We start from the raw sequence: 21795 nt of genomic DNA, 5'->3' as shown, positions 1-21795 counted from the left end.
GGCTTATATAACCATATTTTTTGAATGTTGAGAGATTTGCCATTATGTGCATTATGTTGTAGCTTCTTGCTGACTTGGAAAACAATAAGATGTTTGCTGATGATTTGGAATGTCAAAAGCTACTGATGGAGGCCATGAAGTATCATTTGTTGCCAGAACGTCGGCCAATGCTACAAAGTCCAAGGACCAAACCACGCAAGTCCACTGTTGGGGCACTCTATGCAGTAGGCGGCATGGATGCTTCAAAAGGTGGACAATCAGTTTTTTGTTTTTTATTCTGAGTTGTTATTCACACAATGCATGCTGTACAGTTAAACACTATATGCCACATTGTCACATAGCAGACAGCTAATATTTACAAATTTGCTATTATTAAGGTGTCATAAGACTTATAACCAACAATAACAAATGGAATCGTGAGGTTGTGAGATCAGTAAATCCTTTAAATTAATTTCTGTCATTACAGATGCATTTATGCATCTGTAGGGTTTAATAGGTATAATATTACAGTGTTTGATTTTCACTTGAATTTTGTTGGTTGCTGTATTACAATAAAGATGGGAAAAGATCTGATATAACATTTATATTGGTTTAAATTTTTACATTACAAATTTAACAAGGGTCTGTAGACCTTTTATAGGCACCAGACTTACCATTTTTAGGAAAAAATAGAGCTGAATTTAACATTAAATATATAGGATGAATTGCAGCAAACAATTATTAATATTGAAATATTGCTTCTGCTTAGAATTAATGTTACATTACATTTTGACATTAAATGAATTAATGTTTATTAGCCCTATGGATATAGCTGATATGTTATTTGTCTATAAAGCTTTCATTTAGACCTTGTTACCTGCTGCCACTGCAGAAAAAAAAACCCACTTGTATTTGAGAAGTATAATATTTGAGAGTCAAATACAAAAAATACAGTTATAAATTATTTTAAAAAAATTCATGATTCTGACACTTAACTAAGAAACTGTGCTTTCAGGTTCTACAACAATTGAGAAGTATGATCTTCGCACTAACACATGGATCCAGGTTGGCATAATGAATGGCCGGAGGCTTCAGTTCGGTGTAGCAGTCATTGATAACAAGCTCTATGTGGTAGGGGGAAGGGATGGCCTCAAGACATCCAATTCTGTGGAGTGCTATGATCCACTCACTAAAGTGTGGTCCACTATGCCTCCTATGTCAACCCACAGACATGGGCTAGGTATATCCTTTGCTTCTTTCATTAATGTTTTCTTCCCATCATATAATTAGAATTTCAAACAAATTTTGACAAGAGTTGTGTAATGGGAAATGCATTTGCTGTACTCGTTAAAAGCTCTTAGCATTCAAATCTAAAGTTTGTATAACTTTTTTTGGTGAGCAGAGAACATAGTGGTTTCTTTCTTATTATCCAGGACCAGGTATCTCCCTCAAAGTTACATGGTTGACAGCCTGGTAAAACCCTTAACATGGTCAAATGTGAATGACAAATAAAATTTGTATCTTATTTGCATATGTCAGAAACAAAGTTCTATCATTTTAAAATTTGGTTACCAGAAAAAATGAAAAAAGGGAAATTCAGATTTAACTATTTCATTCCAACTGCACTGAAAAACACCGCACATACCTACATTTATAACTGAATCTACCAAGTAGAAAACAACATTACTGCTAATGTTTAAAGAATTGTACAATTGCAATGGAAAAAGCCTCATCACATTCATTATTAAAATTATCCATATCATTCTCTGCCTCATCACCTGAGGTAAAAGTCACTAATGGCATCTAAATTTCTTGTTATTGGCTCATGTAGACATTTTAAAACTTTCACCACTGACAAAGTGTGTAAGCACTCTTCTCTGTTTTAATGATATGATGGTGCACGAGCATCGTAGGTATTTTGACACCTGGTGTCTGATTACAAACTGAATTGATTAGCCTTGTCCATTTGGTTATGTCACGTAGCAATCCAACAATTTGATCAAAGCATTACATTCGTAGAAGAACACTTACCAACACAGGTTTTAGACATTTTTAGGCACATGGACTGCATTTACTATTGCATCTGTTGAACTGGCCCCTTAACCTATGAGATCTCTGTAGGCAGACAGCCAAGACAAGGTTTGACAGTAACCAAAATAAAAACACTTCCATGTCACTTTGGTAAAATAAATTAGTTTTTCTTTCTTTCTTTCAAATAAAGATGTTAAAGTACAGTATATTAGTGGCAGACAAATTTAATTTTGGTCAGAGCCTTGGATTTCATTTTCGGCTGTGTTCTAGAATTCAACCAAAGCTGACATCCAACAGGTTTTCCTAAGCCGCCTCACAAGTGTCTTCCTGTATGTGTACTGAAACTTGTCTATAAAAATAACTGCACATGATTAACATAACAGTTTGTTTAAGAACAGAAAAATAGCCCCAAAAGGTGTGCAATCCTGCAAACAAGTAGTTTGTAATTTTTAGGGATCCCTGCTGCTTGCAAGACAAATTGTAGTTACAGTGAAACCACTGGCATGCTTTCTAGCTCTTCCAACTGACACCCTACAGTATGTTCAAACTAGAGTTTCTCATGAACTGCAGAGCTTAGCAGCTTTGTCCCAGCTGGGGTGGGGCTAATTTCTAGCCCAGAATAATATAAACAGGAGCCTGAAATTAAGAAATTAGCCAAATCCATTACACAATACTCTTGTGAATAGAGGTTTAGGTTATATTTAAAATATTCTGATTGTTATAGGCCTGTAAAGATATTTAAAGGCTACAGATAGCATACTTGAATAAAATAAATAACTCTAACAGCCTAGAGCAGGCCAGGGAAATTTGTCTAAAATGTCATAATTTCAATAATCAAATAAGTATATGTATTAATATATGAATAATGTATTAAAGTCTATGTGTATTTAAAACATAACTAACAAAGTAACATATGGTTCAATATACAGACTCGATGGACCAGTGGATCAGTAGGCTAATCTGACTGATTCTGTTCAATAAACACATTATTATCTCATGTTAACTTGTGCTGAGGAAACAAATGAACTCGAAATGCAACATTTTTAAGAGACCACATCTATTTCCATGGTACTAGAGGCAAATTGGACATGATTAAGATCACTCCATTAGCTTGTCTGTGTACATAAATCTGTTGACAATCTACTAGCAGTACATACACTCGCACTAGTAAGCAAATCAAATGCAGGGACATATCTAAAGTACCTGACACAAATTGGCTGATGCCAACACAGTGAGCTGCTGACAAGAAAATATTCATCAAATACATGGCAGGCAATTTTGAAAGAAAATTGATTGCAGTGTTCTTCAGTGGAATTTACAGCACCTTCATAAAACTGACGCACCATGAGGTCTCAACTACAATGCAATATTAGAGCCAATTCAAAATGGGGTTCAAAGGACAGTTTGTATGTCGAGAGCCAAAAAGCAACAGCCAGAGATTTATTACAGAAGCATGAGAGACCTTTCTGCAGCGGAGGCGGCAAGATGCTGCATGAATACTTAATAGCTGCTCCTCAGGGCCAGCCACTGGGCAATCTATTCAGCTCCTGGTGCTTTGTTTAAAGAGAGAACCTTTTGATTCTCATCTCAGTTAATGCGATGGCAGTCTCATTTAAATTTTGCCATTTTTGTAGCTCTGCTTATAATAAATGGGATCTGCCGAGAGATAATATTAAGGTGATACATATCATTAGAGAGAACAAACGCATATGCACATTCTTTCTTTTGTTTGAAAAGGGATCGCTGTCCTGGAAGGGCCTATGTATGCGGTAGGAGGGCATGATGGATGGAGCTATCTGAACACAGTGGAGAGGTGGGACCCCCAGGCAAGACAGTGGAATTATGTGGCCAGTATGTCCACTCCTCGCAGCACAGTGGGAGTCACAGCTCTCAATGGAAAGTAAGCAATTTTCTCTTTATTTCTCTTTTGCAGATGCATAAATATTTTTGCTAATATCTCACATGCAAAGTTACAACTTAACACTTGCACAGATTTGTGATTTATGTCGAATATCTGAAATAACTGTTTCATGACAGAGGCTTAGTTGCCCAGTACAGGGATGTAGCCTAATATGAATAAATGATTTGGATTGAACAGACAATGTGTACTAAACAGATACAAATAAGAATAGGAAGCACACTTTTTTCTTTTTTAAAAAGTTTCCCAGTGCATTGGGACTAGGATCATGTATGACACAACAAATGAGTCAAGTGAGCAAAAAGTGACAGTGCTGGCATTTTTATCTCTGGGTTCATATTTAATAATAATAATAATAATAATAATAATAATAAAGTTTTAGGTCATGCCTACTCTAAATGTGTGTACAAGTTCATTAAAATATTATTCTATTTAATTTAATGCAGCTTTATGTTACAAAATAGTAACAATAAAAAAGGTAAGAGTACCCATTAAAAAAATACTTGGTTTATTAGTGCCATCTAGATCTTCTCATAATGCCAAATCTTAATATAGATATCACATAACCAATATTCAGTATTGCTCTGGAATGTCTCACCACCAAAATAATAAGCTCTCAGACCAGATAGCCTCCAGTGCTTTTTACATTAGAGTCACTTCCCATACTCATTTGGAAACAAACAAACAAACAAACAAACAAACAAACAAACAAACAAACAAACAAACAAACAAACAAACAAACAAACAAACAAAGGCCAGACTGGTATTTGTCCTGGTGGAGGAAAACAGCTGTACATCTCACAAAGAACACTGATAAACCCTGGAGCATTTTTGAATTCAGGGGAAAAACACAACCTTGAAACTACCCTTCAGGCCTCCTGGCCTACATTTCAAAGTGATTCATTGAGTGCTGTGCCCAATACTGAATTGTTAAAAACAGGACATATGACAGTGGTTATAAAATGGCTTTGCATTTTAAACATAAATTAACCCCTTAAACTATTGTGTTATGATTCAGTTATTCATATCAAAGCTGATTATACATTAATTATTGTGAATAATAGTTGTAGCTACCATGACACTAATAGGTAAGGTACCGTATAGTTACAAGAGTGAAGAATGCAAGTCTGATCCTGCTGACTTGTCCTGGACACATTTGTGATGCATTTTAAAGTTATGGAACATTGCCATTAAGGCAAAAGAAAAAAAAGAAAAGAAAATGCAGCTTATAAATGTTATACAGAGAGCAGAAAGCGAAAAATAAATAAATAAATAAATAAATAAATAAGGATACACATCACTGTCATGCAATTCATAAAATTAAAGTCAGATAAATATAAATTCCATATACCACCACATTTGTCACATTTAAGAATCTATCCGTGTCGTCACTGAGATACGTTTACACAACCAGACCTATTTATACCCATAAGCAAATTAAATAATCACTCTCCATTCGTTGGTTCTGCTGTTTTCACATGTCCATATTATTTGCGCTTATTAGTTGCTCACTTTTGACGTATATTTCACTCAACACTTATCCTCATCCTGTGGCAATTGCTTTCACATTAAGTACTATGCAGGTGCTAAGCTACCCTCTGTCAAACATTACCTCTAATCCTTTTATTTATTTTACTTGGTACAACCCCGATTCCAAAAAAGTTGGGACAAAGTACAAATTGTAAATAAAAATGGAATGCAATGATGTGGAAGTTTCAAAATTCCATATTTTATTCAGAATAGAACATAGATGACATATCAAATGTTTAAACTGAGAAAATGTATCATTTAAAGAGAAAAATTAGGTGATTTTAAATTTCATGACAATAACACATCTCAACAAAGTTGGGACAAGGCCATGCTTACCACTGTGAGACATCCCCTTTTCTCTTTACAACAGTCTGTAAACGTCTGGGGACTGAGGAGACAAGTTGCTCAAGTTTAGGGATAGGAATGTTAACTCATTCTTGTCTAATGCAGGATTCTAGTTGCTCAACTGTCTTAGGTCTTTTTTGTCGTATCTTCTGTTTTATGATGTGCCAAATGTTTTCTATGGGTGAAAGATCTGGACTGCAGGTTGGCCAGTTCAGTACCCGGACCCTTCTTCTATGCAGCCATGATGCTGTAATTGATGCAGTATGTGGTTTGGCATTGTCATGTTGGAAAATGCAAGGTCTTCCCTGAAAGAGACGTCGTCTGGATAGGAGCATATGTTGCTCTAGAACCTGGATATACCTTTCAGCATTGATGGTGTCTTTCCAGATGTGTAAGCTGCCCATGCCACACGCACTAATGCAACCCCATACCATCAGAGATGCAGGCTTCTGAACTGAGCGCTGATAACAACTTGGGTCGTCCTTCTCCTCTTTAGTCCGAATGACACGGCGTCCCTGATTTCTATAAAGAACTTCAAATTTTGATTCGTCTGACCACAGAACAGTTTTCCACTTTGCCACAGTCCATTTTAAATGAGCCTTGGCCCAGAGAAAACGTCTGCGCTTCTGGAACATGTTTAAATATGGCTTCTTCTTTGAACTATAGAGTTTTAGCTGGTAACGGCGGATGGCACAGTGAATTGTGTTCACAGATAATGTTCTCTGGAAATATTCCTGAGCCCATTTTGTGATTTCCAATATACGGTAGAAGCATGCCTGTATGTGATGCAGTGCCGTCTAAGGGCCCAGAGATCACGGGCACCCAGTATGGTTTTCTGGCCTTGACCCTTATGCACAGAGATTCTTCCAGATTCTCTGAATCTTTTGATGATATTATGCACTGTAGATGATGATATGTTCAAACTCTTTGCAATTTTACACTGTCGAACTCCTTTCTGATATTGCTCCACTATTTGTCGGCGCAGAATTAGGGGGATTGGTGATCCTCTTCCCACCTTTACTTCTGAGAGCCGCTGCGACTCCAAGATGCTCTTTTTATACCCAGTCATGTTAATGACCTATTGCCAATTGACCTAATGAGTTGCAATTTGGTCCTCCAGCTGTTCCTTTTTTGTACCTTTAACTTTTCCAGCCTCTTATTGCCCCTGTCCCAACTTTTTTGAGATGTGTTGCTGTCATTAAATTTCAAATGAGCCAATATTTGGCATGAAATTTCAAAATGTCTCACTTTCGACATTTGATATGTTGTCTATGTTCTATTGTGAATACAATATCAGTTTTTGAGATTTGTAAATTATTGCAATCTGTTTTCATTTACAATTTGTACTTTGTCCCAACTTTTTTGGAATCGGGGTTGTAAATTAAACACATTTATACCATGCATAACTCCAGAGAGGGATTACAATGAGGACAAAGGTCACTGCAAACCGTCTATGGTAATCAGCTGTTCATTTCACTCTCAAATTCGCCTACTCTTGGTCTACCTCTATGCTAGGCTCCTAAAGGAAAAGGCCACTCTGAAAAGCATTAAATATGGTTATGGTGAAATACTGTATTTGTGATGTGTTTAGACATTCTAGTGCTAATTTGTTGTCATATTTTCATTATTCCCATGAGATATTATTGGTTGTGTGCTGCACTGATGTCACAAGGGAGCCATTTCTAAGCAGGCGCAATGGTATTTAATAGGAGGAAATAAGTTCAACAAACTGAAACAATGGTATACTGGTCTGTTTTGCTGCAACTCCTAAAAACAAATCAGCAATTATGTTTCCCATCACATTAAATTGAAAACCAACATCGAAGAGACAGCAAATGTTAGACTCAAAGTTCCAAAGCAGCTATATGATGCAGCTGCACTGAGTTAGTGACCTACGATATGACAAATATGGTGTTGATAGTAGTATTAATAAGAAAGTTTTGAGCAGAGTGTAAAGATGAGGATGTAAGAGAGCTGGTCAGATTAAAGGACTAAAGTGTTGCTGCATCACTCTCTTTCGAGGCTAAATCTTGCTGGCACCACTTTCAGCAGGTAGTTGAACAACGTAGTTTGGATGATGTAAACCATTAACCAAAGAAAATAGATCAATATGTCTATGAAAGAGGCTTCAACAAAAAAAGTCCATTGAAAATCATGTGTTAATTATAAGGCCTTGTTCACAACTTGCATTAACATGCATTATGGCTGATCTGATCACAAGTGGACAGCTCCAAGTACGTCAGTTCACACCTGACACTGATCTCAGGTGACCACTTCTGAATTACTTACACAGTCCATATGCAAATAAGCATGTGCATCATTTCAACTTGCAAGAAATTAGAAGAAGAAGAAGAAGAAATCAAAACAATACTTTATAATATGATGCTGTTGGTGCACAAATGAGTAGGGGAGAGCAGGGAAACTTGGGACAAGTTTTCAGCTTTTGTAGATTGTGTGAAATTCTTTGCAGGTAGTGTCACATTCATATTGCGTTAGAGAGTATTTACTATACCCTCTTACCACAACATTAGCTTCTCAGCTTGTCACGTATACTGGCATTCAGGCTTCACTTTTTTTTTGGTCTTTTTTTTTGCATGGAGACAAAAGACATTGAGGGAAGACATGGGACATTATCTTGGGAGACCTGGGACATAGTGGGGAAACATGGAACAAAAATAAAATACCTAGGCCTACATGTTTCATTTTTATTTATTATCAAAACTGGTAACATATGAATTGTATGAACACACAATGTTGGTAAAGCGATAGAAAAATGTCAGTTTACCCAAAACCTGACTAGACAAAATAGTTCCATTCTCAAGAAGGAACGAAGAAAGCTTAATCCTCATGCAGGTACACTCCTACATTTTTAACAAAAATTTTTTTTTTTAATTTTATATTTGTAAAACCACAAGAAAAATCCTGTAACATGAACTGTCCCAACTCTCCCCATCTGGCCATTCTGGGGAAAAAAAAACATCCTTAAATGTTTTTCTCCAGAATTGAAGCTTAATAAATAATACTATTTATTTTTTTCGCAGTATGGTTTCCATCAAATCCTGCGCTCTGATTGGCTGCTGAGTGGGTCCATACCCTACAATACGGACCCCAGTTATGGACCTCTGGCGACTCGCTCGTCCAAAACAACAACAAACATAGTAGCATTTTTTGTCAACATTTATCTTTTTTTAAAAAGATTTATTTATAAGATTATCAAAAATCTTACAAATTTTTGCCAGCATTTCTCAGGAGAATAGCATTAATTTTACAGCATAGATAGTGATAATGACAGTCTTCACAGTGAAAGCGAGTTTTACTACCCTGAGGAAGAAGAAATAAAAGAAAACATTTCAGGAGAAAGCTAAAAACCTCTAACTGTTGCTAACGCCGAGCAAAAACATGGCTGAATCCTGAATGACTCAATTTTGTATAAATAGGGGACTACATAGGCGGCAAAATGTAGTTTTTTTCCTGCCATGGAAGTGCACTTGTATACCGAGGAGGAAGCAATTTGCATTACAGCTGTGAATGAGGATTCAAAATGGCGGCTCGCCTCGGCTCGGTTTTCCCTTTCGGGCGCTCTCATTTTCTGTTAGAATTTGGTAAAGAATAAAATAAATGTATTATTTACCAGCTTAAGGTTGATCTGCATGGTGAAATACCGTGACCTTGGCCTTAAATACTGACCTCGCCCCAGAGGGCCTCAGTCAGTACTTTCAAGACCTCGGTCACGGCATTTCACAATACGGACCTCCCAGCTGGTAAATAACACATATATCATATAGACATGAGTATTTTACTGGGAAGTTCACTCGTATTTTTCATACAAACTACATCCAGAACAAGGAGAGTGGCAACCGTAACATATTTCTCTATATGTCACTCATGAGGAAATTGATAAATTGCTTTGATAAATTTGGGTACTTTTTGTTTGTGAATGTGTCTGTATAATTAAAAGAAAATTACACGTTGGCTTGAAGATTAACTTTATCTACTCATTTTGAAAAACTTACATTTTTCATACAAAATCTGAGTGACATAATTCCTGATACTTCACTCTGATGACGTCACTCCCAGTGTTTTCCCGCTGACTTCACACACGTTGTCAAAATGGCGAACCGGTTCAAAATTAAAATTCTTTTGATTAAAGGTAGACTGCCTTTCAGATTTTTCAAGTGTAGGTCATACAAATAATTTTCCCTAATACTTAATTATTTTTGTTTAGTGGATCAAAAGTTACTGAATTCAAATTACAGTCTTCCAATTTTATTAGTTTTTTTTAAGATAGAAAAATTAATGAATTTAAAGCCATGTGGCCCAAAATTCTCTGCTATTTTTGCCTGCTTCATCATGACCCAATTCAAGATACTACTCCATTCATCACGTGTTGGGCTTTCCCTGTTCACTCAAGGCATTGTGGGATACAAATTTGAAACAGGAGAGAAAAATAGAGGATGCGAGTGTGCAAATGAAATGTGAAAGACCGACTACAGTAACGGAAAGCGAGAAGAAAAGACATTATGTTGCAAAGGAGAGGAAACACAGGACCAAACTAATAAATATCGGCGGTCAGCGAGCACCTCGGTGTGTTCAGCTGTTTGTTTAGTGACAAAATTATGTAACTGTCAGTGCACGGTCAAGGTAAACCTGTAGATGGCAGTAATGCAACACTGTGGATGCCAGCTGCCATAAAACACAGAAGAAGAAGAAGAAGAAGAAGATAACCTGCGCATGTGCAAACGGACTTCCTCTGTCTGCTTGACTGTGCGAAGCGAGCAATTTCATGCACATTATTTGCTAGGGAAGCCCCTCAAATTAAATAACTTCCCTGCCACAGAATGGTCTGATATTTTGTGACATATTACAGAAATAAACATTTATCACAATGACCAAATTTCAGATGGAACTAAATTTCGCTGATTTTATGAAATCGAAAGGCTGTCTAGCTTTAACTTGCGTATTTTTTGTGGATGTGTCCATATAATATAAAGAACATTACACTTGTTCTCTTCGCTCACTCATGATATACATTCACCACTCAAAAATAAACTTTTTATCTTCGCGCAACCATATAATATCCTCTGTACATGGTAACTCTAGGCAACATACTTGAATTCCTAACAAATCCTGAATTCACCAGCAGACATTACACCACAGAATGGAGGTGTGAAGTAGAAAATACAAGTTTTGGTTGACAAAAATATTTAACAGCACATACTTTGCTGCAGTGTCCACCTTCGTGGCTCCAAAGGAAGTAGGTTACTCTAAGGGGCAACATCTAACTTCTGATGCAATCTAAAACCTGATTTAATTTCTGGGAATACAAACTGTCCCAAGTCTCCCCCGTCCCAAGTCTCCCTACTCTCCCCTACATACTTGTGCTAACGCAGAGGACAACAGATGAGTAGCGGTTCGTCACTGTGCCCCAGGACACTTTCGGGTACACACTGCTGAAAGAATGTGTCCAAATGTTTACATCCCAATGCAACTTTGGGATGCATTTGACCCCATTCACACCTGTACTGAGAACCGACATTATGTTAATGCCAGGTGTGATTTGTATTTAAAATAGTTCAGTTTAATTACCAGGTGTTTTTCGCCTACATCTTCCCAACTTCTTTGGCTGAGGATGGAGGTTGTATCGCCACCTTTGAGGCTGGTCAGACCAGCTATTACTGTACATAACATAATACTGTGAAATATGTGCTGTATATCTAATATATAATAATTAGTAGAGGACCTGGGTTAGATATGTATGCACATAATTTAGGAGAGGATAACTCAACTGTTATAGGCTAATTTGTGTGCCAAAATCGCTATCAGGGGCAAAGAGGCCAAAAATTATCAATCCAAGATGTCTGCCAGTAGCCATATTGAAAATATGAATTTTTGAACCACTTACCACAGAAGTATGTGCAATACCTCATTTCATGGGTTTTTGGGTATGGGGACTCCATTAGTAACATAATTTTCATGACTGAAGGAAAAGGAAACAAGCCGTGGTCAAGGGCAAGGTTAAAAAAAAAAAAACCACCAAAAATTGGCCAAAATTACAGTTTCACAGAAAACATGAGAAAAACAGAATAACCCTATCTCAAACATGAAATCATGGAATTGGGAAACCTATGCACATAATTTAGAAGAGTATAAGAAAGCAAGCATTTGATTAATATAAAGAAATTGTATTTTCAATCATACTATTACGATCAGTAGAATGTTAACTTAAAGGAGAACTGAAGGCAATTTTTTATCATCAAAATTCTATTTATCTCATTTTATTAAATATAGGAATGCACTTTTGATAGCTATTTTGTTACTGCTATAGCAAGTTATGAGTGTTTGAAATATGCTATGCAATATATCAGTCCATATGTCAAAGCAATGGCCATAAATGAGATTTGTTGAGACCTGTGCAAGACATCATAGGACGGAAGTAAAAACGTACAGCGGAAATCAAAGTGACCAACATCTGCCAACGTTGGCAAAAGATGCGCGCGCCCTCTCTCGAATGCTGATGTAATCAAGCTGGAAGTTTTGTTTGTTTTGATAGCAATCGGGAAAGTTTGAAAAAAGTAGGCAGTAATCGTCATTTAAACTCGTTTTTGTGCAATATTTCATTTGGAAAACAGTTTTCAAAGTGGCGGCACTGACACCTGGCTGATACTTCACGTTTCGAAGTCTCGCGAAGATCGTGTGGATAAGCGACGCCTGCCGTGGACCATCCATCCATTATCTGTAGCCGCTTATCCTGTTCTACAGGGTCGCAGACAAACTGGAGCCTATCCCAGCTGACTATGGGCGAGAGGCGGGGTACACCCTGGACAAGTCACCAGGTTATTGCAGGGCTGACACAGAGACAAACAACCATTCACACCTATGGTCAATTTTAGAGCCACCAATTAACCTAACCTGCATGTCTTTGGACTGTGAGGGAAACCGCAGCACCTGGAGGAAACTCACGCAGACATGGGAAGAACATGCAAACTCTACACAAAAAGGCCCTCGCTGGCTTGAACCCAGGACTTTCTTGCTGTGAGGTGACAGTGATAACCACTACACTACTGTGCACCAAACGAACTAAATTCAACGTGGCTAAAAACCGAATAGGCCGATAAGTATAATATTTAATTGCAAGTAGTTGCCAATACGAGTCACGATATAAGGTTACTAAAACTGTAGACGTAATTGAATAATAAGTTAATTAAGAAATAAAACAAGTTTACAAATTACTTCAGTTCTCCTTTAAAGTGAAAAAATACAAAACAAAACTTAAATACTTTACGCGGCACGGTGGTGTAGTGGTTAGCGCTGTCGCCTCACAGCAAGAAGGTCCGGGTTCGAGCCCCGTGGCCGGCGAGGGCCTTTCTGTCCGGAGTTTGCATGTTCTCCCCGTGTCCGGGTGCTCCGGTTTCCCACACAGTCTAAAGTCATGCAGGTTAGGTTAACTGGTGACTCTAAATTGACCGTAGGTGTGAGTGTAAATGGTTGTCTATGTGTCAGCCCTGGCGACTTGTCCAGGGTGTACCCCGCCTTTCGCCCGTAGTCAGCTGGGATAGGCTCCAGCTTGCCTGCAACCCTGTAGAACAGGATAAAGTGGCTAGAGATAATGAAATGAGACTTATTACTTTAGTAGGCAGCAATATCTTGAGAGCCTAAATGTTTAACAGCCAACAATACAACTTTTAACATCACATTATTACTGTTTGTCACATAAACCAGGGTCAGGAACATGAAAAGCAACAATAATAATACTGTAATATTGGTGGCTATCTTGGATTGGTAATTTTCAGGCTGTTATTTTGGCACACATTCGAAATTATTCCTTGGGGTCAAATAAGCCTATAACAGATGAGTTATCCTCTCCTAAATTATGCGCTTACATGTCTAAGCCAGGTCCTAGACTAAGGGTGTTTTCACACTTGGTCCCTTTCAGCCATCTAACCGAACTCAGATCGATGACTCAGCATTTTTTGCGCATATGTGAACACTCCAACCGTACCCAGACCCCTTTAAAGCGAACCGAACTGAGACCACCTCAAGAGGTGGTCTCAGTACGGTTTGCTAAAAATCAACGGTACGGTTCGCCTAATCTGCGCATTGTGAACAAAAAGCGCACCGGGTTCACTTCGCCTTTTTCACTGTAGTTTTAACCTTCTTCGTTTGCCGTAGTTGGTCACATGACTGTAGCAGGGAAACTCAACTTCCTTTTGGAACTTAACACAGCCGTTCTCTGAACTTACTGACTGATGAGTCGGCCACAATAATATAACTATATTATAAATATATAATATATATAAATATATAAATATATTTATATATATATAAAAAATATATATATTATATATATATATATATATATATATATATATATATATATATATATATATATGAGTGATTCCACGCTTATGGGTACTGAAATGGGGACATGAACTTATTTTTAAAAATTCACCTAAAACCATTTCTTTTTTTACCATCAGGTCACAAAAGATGTAATCTTTAATGAATGATATGTTAAAAGATAACTTTAATTTTCTGAGATGTAATAAAAACATATTTATATGCCAAAGTCAAGCCTATGAGTTCCAAAATGATGTCTGTTACATTACTTCTGTTACGATTGCCCATCTCGCGTCTGTTACAAATTAATTACAATCTAGCTATATACCATGTTAATCTTATTGAAAGAATGTGTATGTTTATTCTACTACACATGTTTATTAATTATATTTGCTAAAACATCACCTTCCTATGTTTCAAAAAGTAATTCTACATTGTTAAAATTGAGAATATATATGTCCACAACACTTCTGTTACGTTCTGACTTTGGCATATAAATATGTTTTTATTACATCTCAGAAAATTAAAGTTATCTTTTAACATATCATTCATTAAAGATTACATGTTTTGTGACCTGATGGTAAAAAAAGAAATAGTTTTAGGTGAATTTTTAAAAATAAGTTCATGTCCCCATTTCAGTACCCATAAGCGTGGAATCACTCATATATATTTATTAATATATATATATAAATATAGAAATATAAATAAATATATAATATAATAAATTTATTTTCCTTAATCCGCACTATTTTGATCAAAGAATACAGCAGGGCAAGCATGGCAGCAGACATTTTGATTCAAGAGAAAGTTACCCAGAATTCCATGCACTGGGGGTCTGAGGGCTCGAGAGGACCTGGTGTGAACAGAAAGAGGACTGAGGCCCCATCAAAGCTTAACTGGACCAGAAAGAGAACCCAGTCCTCTTTGTAATAAATTCACAGTGTGAACACAAAAAGAACTGAGTTCTTTTTCTGTTGGTCCACTTTTTGGTCCACTTAAAGAGGACTTTGTCTGGTTCCTTTAAAGGGGACCAGGTGTGAAAACACCCTAAATATATCAATGAAATATGGGATAAAAGTTTAGGCATTGTAATGATTTTGGATGACTGAGCTGGACTCCATTGTTTCAGGCTGTTCGCAGTGGGTGGGCGTGACGGAAGCTCGTGCCTGCGCTCCATGGAGTGTTTTGATCCCCACACTAACAAATGGAGCATGTGCGCACCAATGGCGAAGCGGAGAGGAGGAGTGGGCGTGGCCACATACAACGGCTTTCTGTACGCTGTTGGCGGCCATGACGCTCCAGCTTCAAACCACTGCTCTCGCCTTTCTGACTGTGTGGAGAGGTAACAAGAAGTAGCAAAACGTTCTTTTCAATATACACTGAAACTGCTTCCAAAATGTTTAAGGCTTGTATACCGGAAGGGCTAAAATTCCTGGAAGGATTTCTGCTTGCGCAGGCAGGCACGCCTTTCCTCTTAGAGGGGGAAAACAAAAGAAAAGCACAGTTACCTTACTGCTGTGGAATGTGGCGCTTAGAGATCCGATAAACTGACTTCATCCTCCCCCTGCTGGCCATACAGAGGAACTGCATGACTAAAGTTAGGGTTAGGTGCAGGCATAGCATTAATTAGCTGCTCTAATATATATATATATATATATATATATATATATATATATATATATATATGATTCTTGCTATTAACTGTTTATCAGTGCCAACTAATCACTTTAGTATTTAGTGTGATGCCCTATGTCTGGTTGGAGTCTCATCACATCGCTCCTGTGGAGGACGGCTCCATATGGACCAGGGGCATAGCTGGGGGGGTCCTGGGGTGCCCGTGTCCCCCCCTTGTCGGACCATACATACATTTTTTTCAATAGCCGCATAAGAAGATTAGAAAAGCGGCCACTGTAATTTTTCTAACATTTTTTAAAAACTAGATTGTCACCTTAGCCTCATTAAGGGTTCTATAACCTTGTATGGACTTCCTGTGGTTTCGGCACGAAAACCCAGTTTGTCAGAGAGTGTTCGGGAGAGGCGGATGTAAGTGCAGATATGTTAAATAATACACAGTGCGATATGAGCATAAAGTGCGTGAAACGCACAAAACAGGCAAACAGTCCGAAAGAGCAGGCAAAGTTGTAATTGAGGAAACAGGCAGGAGGTCAATCGAGGCACGGACAGAATATCAGAGGCAAAACTATACAAGATCAAGGGACAAGAAACAGGAGTCGAAAAACCAGGAGGTCGACAGAGACAGGAAACAAGGGTCAGTAAGGCACACTAGATGCGACGTAATACTTTGCATCGTCTTTGCATGGGCGCAGTCCTTAAATAGCCCAAACATAGTTCATTGATTAAAGACAGGCGTTCTTTGTTAACGACGCACGTGCTGGCGCTCGTTAGGCGCGCCTTCAGGTGCACGAGCCAAGGCGCGCAGGACTGAAACAGTTCTGCGCAAGCACAACACGATCGCACTAGAAAGCATGATCAAGCTGCCAGTGTAGCTGCAGTCTTTTTAGTTGCGAATTATGAGTATTTCCTCATGTTAATAATTCGTCATGTCAAAACAAGCGAAACTTTCTTCCTTCTTTTGACATGAAGAGAGGTAAGCAATTTATTATATATTTTTTTCCATCAAAGTTGCATTTTGTGGCCGTTTCTAGAACACGGCATCAAGAAAACGTGGAAGAAACAGCAATAATGGAAGAGCTGGTTTCTAAGCTACCTAAAACTAGCAATGGTAACTATTTTTTGTTACATAATGTACTCAGGCTGTCAGTCAGTGTGTGACCCCCCCCCCCCCCCCCCCCCCCCTTTGAAAAATCCTAGCTACGCCCCTGTGGACAGTTGAAAGTCACACTTGGAAGACGCTCTGGACTCTTACAGTAATGCTTTTATGGCTGAGGACTACAGTTGACTTGCTAACTTTAGGACTGCAGTTGTCATGAACAGTTTTGCACTCAAGTTTCCATCAATGAAGAGTTATAACATCAACGAAACTGACTTCATGTTAAAACTGTTAATGTTATAGTCATGTTGTCTGTTGTTGCCCAAATGAGGATGGGTTCCCTTTTGAGTCTGGTTCCTCTCGAGGTTTCTTCCTCATGTCGTCTGAGGGAGTTTTTCCTTGCCACCGTCAGCACAGGCGTGCTCATTGGGGATAGATTAGGGATAAAATTAGCTCATGTTTTAAGTCATTCAAATTCTGTAAAGCTGCTTTGCGACAATGTTTATTGTTAAAAGCACTATACAAATAAACTTGACTTGACTTAGTGTTTGGGAGTCTGGGGTATGATCATCCGCTTGTGTTGTTTGAATTGTGCTTGTTATGGCTGAGCAGAAAAAAGCCATTGATTTTTGATGATTGATAATACTTTTATTCATAAATACTAACTAATAACAAACTATTTTGAATGCCATTTAATTATTATTATCCATCCATCCATCCATTTTCTGTAGCTGCTTATCCTGTTCTACAGGGTCACAGGCAAGCTGGAACCTCTCCCGTCTGACTATGGGTGAGAGGCAGGGTACACCCTGGACAAGTCGCCACAGGGCTGACACATAGACACAAACAACCATTCACACTCACATTCACATCTATGGTCAATTTAGAGCTACCAGTTAGCCTAACCTGCATGCCTTTGGGGGAAACCAGAGCACCTGGTGGAAACCCATGCAGACACGGGGAGAACATGACAACCCCACACAGAAAGGCCCTCGTCGGCTGCTGGGCTTGAACCCAGGACCTTCTTGCTGTGAGGCAACAGTGCTAACCACTACAACACCGTGCCACCCTTAATTATTATTATCCATCCATCCATTATCTGTAGTCGCTTATCCTGTTCTACAGGGTCGCGGGCAAGCTGGAGCCTATCACAGCTGACTATGGGCGAGAGGCGGGGTACACCCTGGACAAGTCGCCAGGTTATCGCAGGGCTGACACAGAGACAAACAACCATTTACACTCACAATCACACCTACGATCAATTTAGAGCAACCAATTAGCCTAACCTGCATGCCTTTGGACTGTGAGGGTAACCAGAGCACCCAGAGGAAACCCACGCAGACATGGGGAGAGCATGCCAACTCCACACAGAAAGGCCCTCGTCGGTCGCTGGGCTCGAACCCAGAACCTTCTTGCTGTGAGGTGGCAGTGCTAATCACTGCACCACTGTGCCACCCTTAATTATTATTAATTATTTTTAAATCTAAATATTTATTGATATTAATAACATACATCTAATCATCATCAGGAATTTTGAATATGTCTATAATAATAATGATATGAAAATGTCTTGATATAATTATTTTATTGTCATATAAATATTTATTGATGCATTTATCCATAACTAATAATTAATTACATACACTATTATGATTGTATTTATTACACTTCTATCTGATGTAAGTTTGAAGAACTATAATTCTGAAAGTATAAGGTACTCTCATAAGGAGAGTAAAAATATTTTGGTGGTGCTTTTATAATGCAGATTGTCTCCAAGTTGCACAGACATAAATCTGTGAGCAAAGAATAAGTCTCCTGAGTAATGAAGAGCACTTGAGTTATGTTTGCTTTGAAGTTGGATTTCGAAATCATTCTGTGCTGTTGTGGCAGGTATGACCAAAAAACAGACACGTGGACCATGGTGTCGTCCCTCAGTGTTCCACGTGACGCAGTGGGAGTGTGTTTGCTTGGGGACAGGCTGTATGCAGTGGGTGGATATGATGGCCAATCCTATCTAAACAGCGTAGAGTCCTACGATGCACAGAATAACGAGTGGACTGAGGTAATTTTGATCAGTAGTACATTTTGCATTGTTTTGCCTTTGTCACTTTGTTCAACATCTGGCCTTCTTAATCTTTTTTTTTTTTTTGAGGTTTGTTGATTTTTACACCTTATTTTAAAAAGAAGCCTATTTAATATAATGCCGTTGGCACTTGAACTCCCTGGAAATGTAAACAATGGATGTTCTCGCCCCAGTCAACAGACACTGAGAGGAAGCGAAAGGCTTTCCTTCTATTGAGTGCGTTTTCCATCATGCCACAATAGCAGTGAACAAATACGGACTTAACCCTTCAATCATTCATCGAGCATGTGTTAACCTCCCATTCACATAGCGAGCATGTGTTATGCCTCACCACTTAAACACATGCTCTGTATAAGAAAGACCTGCAGTAGAAAGGGATAATGTGAGTGGAACCAAAGTGGAAGGGTGCATTCAATAAGGTCACACTTGTGGATATTGGCCATTAACCTTTTTCACTTTTGCTGTTCTAGGAGGTGGCGCTGAACATTGGCAGAGCTGGGGCCTGTGTAGTGGTGGTGAAATTGCCTTGAGCATTTGGGCCATGTTCTTACAGGAGACACACCAGCAGTGGAAAACAGACTTTTTATGTCAATATGTGAAATTTTTAATTTTAGTGTTTGTTCCTATTTTGCTTGGATGACAATAATGTGAAGGGCCTCCTTGTTGAGTATCGCCTAATAGCTGAGTATTGCAATAGTAGACACTGAAAATAAATGTGAATGTATCAAATCTCTGCATATAACACTTTGTTTTGACTTTTCTTTTAGGCTTTTTTCCTTTCCTTTCCTTTCCTTTTTACATAGATGTATCTAAACCAATCAATTCAAGAAAAGAGAGATTTTTACCAGATTTGTTTTTATGTATAGCTTTTGTGTCATTATGTATTAATAAGTTTCAGCAATCCAAAGTGAAATGCATTTACAGAATAAGATAAACTGCAGACTTCTTTATTTAAGTTGTGTGTTTTAAGAAAAACAAATATTTTTGACTCTTCAACACTGCATTTAAAAACACTGTGAAAACGTCTAGTTGTGAGCTTGTATCCAATTGTGAGTTATTACGCTCAAAAACATTTTGGAGATCATTCACACACAAATGTTATCTACTTTTTATGTAAGCCTAGACATAGCATGAAACTAATCAACAAACATTTTTTTTTAAAAAAAGCTTTCAATGAAGTAGCTGCAAAACACCAAAGTATCATGTGTTAGTAGTCATGACTTTTAATGTTTACAAAATAGTGAATATCCAAATATATCATATTGATATTTCACATTAATGTATAGTTTTTGTAATTAAAAGTCATGTATATATTTCCTGAATCAGTATTATAAATGTATTTTATGATCATCTTTTTTTTGTTCCTGGCATGCTGCTTGGGTATATTTGAATGCTACACTACAATGCTTTCATATGCTATCAAATCCATTTGCAGAGGTCAACACTAATGTGTTTGGATTAAGGCAGTGTTTATATGTTTTGACCTCTTTCCATTGCCATGTAGGTGAATATTTCACAAGTGATACTGACGTAAAATTTCTGAATTAGAATTTAAACATACCCATTACATGAGTTCCTCAAACAAAAAAAAAATTTGTACTTTGTGATTTGCAATTTGTAACAAGTGAGATTTACAGATACATGTATTTTACTTTTCATCATTTTATATAGCATGTAAACATAAATAAACTCTTTTCTCCTTCTTTATCTACTTTACTTCCTCTCTGATCATTTCAGTGACCTTCCGTTGTGTCCAAGACTTCAATAAATACTTTTCACACACGCCACATCAATGTATTATTACACTCCAAGTCCATGATTCTCAAAGAGGGGTCCATGAATCATAGTTAGGTGGTATGCAGTTTTTAAGAATTTTTATAAATGTGAAAATCACAAACCACCATTTTCACACTTAATATATTTATTACTGAGGTCCTATTAAACCTACAACCCAGAGTCAGAAAAAGTTGGGATAATATGTTCAAATTAAAATTAACACTAAAAACAATTATTTGTAAATAATATTTGACCTGTATTGCACTCAAAACAATACAACAGCACATTGTTTGATGTTTTACTTCATGACATTTATTTATTTATTTGCAAAATAAACATGTCAATTTTGATTCTTGCAAAACATTTCAATAAAGGTTGGGATGGTGAAGCATTTACCACTTTATAATGTTGCTATTCCTTCTGACAACACTTAAAAATTGTTTAGAAACTGAAGACACCAAGTGATGAAATGTTTCATGTGTTATTTTGTTCCATTCATCCTGCAAACAGGTCTTAAGATGTGCAACTGTATGAGGTCATCATTGTCATATTTTTTGTTTCAAAATTCACCACACATTCTGTTGGGGACAGAGAGGACAGACACCCTCTATTTCCACAGCCATGCCTTTGTAATGTGCACAGAATGTGGTTTTGCATTGTCTTGTTGAATATGCATGGAAAAGATGTTACTTTGAAGGCAACATATGTTGTTACAAAATTTCAGTGTACTTTTCTGCATTAATGCTGCCATCACAGAAGTGTAAGTTACCTTTGCCAAGGGTATGGGGTACACAACCCCATACCATGACAGACCCTGACTTTTGGACTTGTTACTGGTAACAATCTGGATGGTCCTTTTTGTTTTTGGTCTGGAGCACATGGCATCCATGTCTTACAAAAAAAAAAAAAAATACTGGAATACTGATTTGTCTGATCATAATACATATTTCCACTGTGTGATGGTCCATCCCAGATGCCTCCAAGCCCAGAGCAGTCGACGGCGCTTCTGGACACAGTTAAGGGATCAGAATTCATGGGTGTTCACCTTGTGCCCTTGCCTTTTAT

General features: G+C 37.7%; 1 protein-coding gene across 4 annotated transcripts in view; it reads left to right on the top strand.

Moving 5' to 3' along the window:
• Nucleotides 1–20632, top strand: part of klhl4 (kelch-like family member 4) — a 66281-nt gene extending 45649 nt beyond the window's left edge. For all 4 annotated transcript variants that reach the window (XM_060927982.1, XM_060927979.1, XM_060927978.1 and 1 more), the window contains exons 6-11: nucleotides 63–249; nucleotides 995–1219; nucleotides 3748–3910; nucleotides 15270–15482; nucleotides 18762–18933; nucleotides 19425–20632. In XM_060927982.1, the coding sequence (XP_060783965.1) occupies nucleotides 63–249; nucleotides 995–1219; nucleotides 3748–3910; nucleotides 15270–15482; nucleotides 18762–18933; nucleotides 19425–19484 (1020 nt within the window). In that variant the 3' untranslated portion in view covers nucleotides 19485–20632. The remainder of the gene's footprint in view (nucleotides 1–62; nucleotides 250–994; nucleotides 1220–3747; nucleotides 3911–15269; nucleotides 15483–18761; nucleotides 18934–19424) is intronic.
• Nucleotides 20633–21795: the final 1163 nt, after the last annotated feature.

The sequence above is a fragment of the Neoarius graeffei genome, chromosome 8 (genome assembly GCF_027579695.1).
Source record: "Neoarius graeffei isolate fNeoGra1 chromosome 8, fNeoGra1.pri, whole genome shotgun sequence".
Taxonomy (NCBI): domain Eukaryota; kingdom Metazoa; phylum Chordata; class Actinopteri; order Siluriformes; family Ariidae; genus Neoarius; species Neoarius graeffei.
Note: the sequence above shows the minus strand (reverse complement) of the source record. Positions and strands in the feature narration are given on the sequence as shown.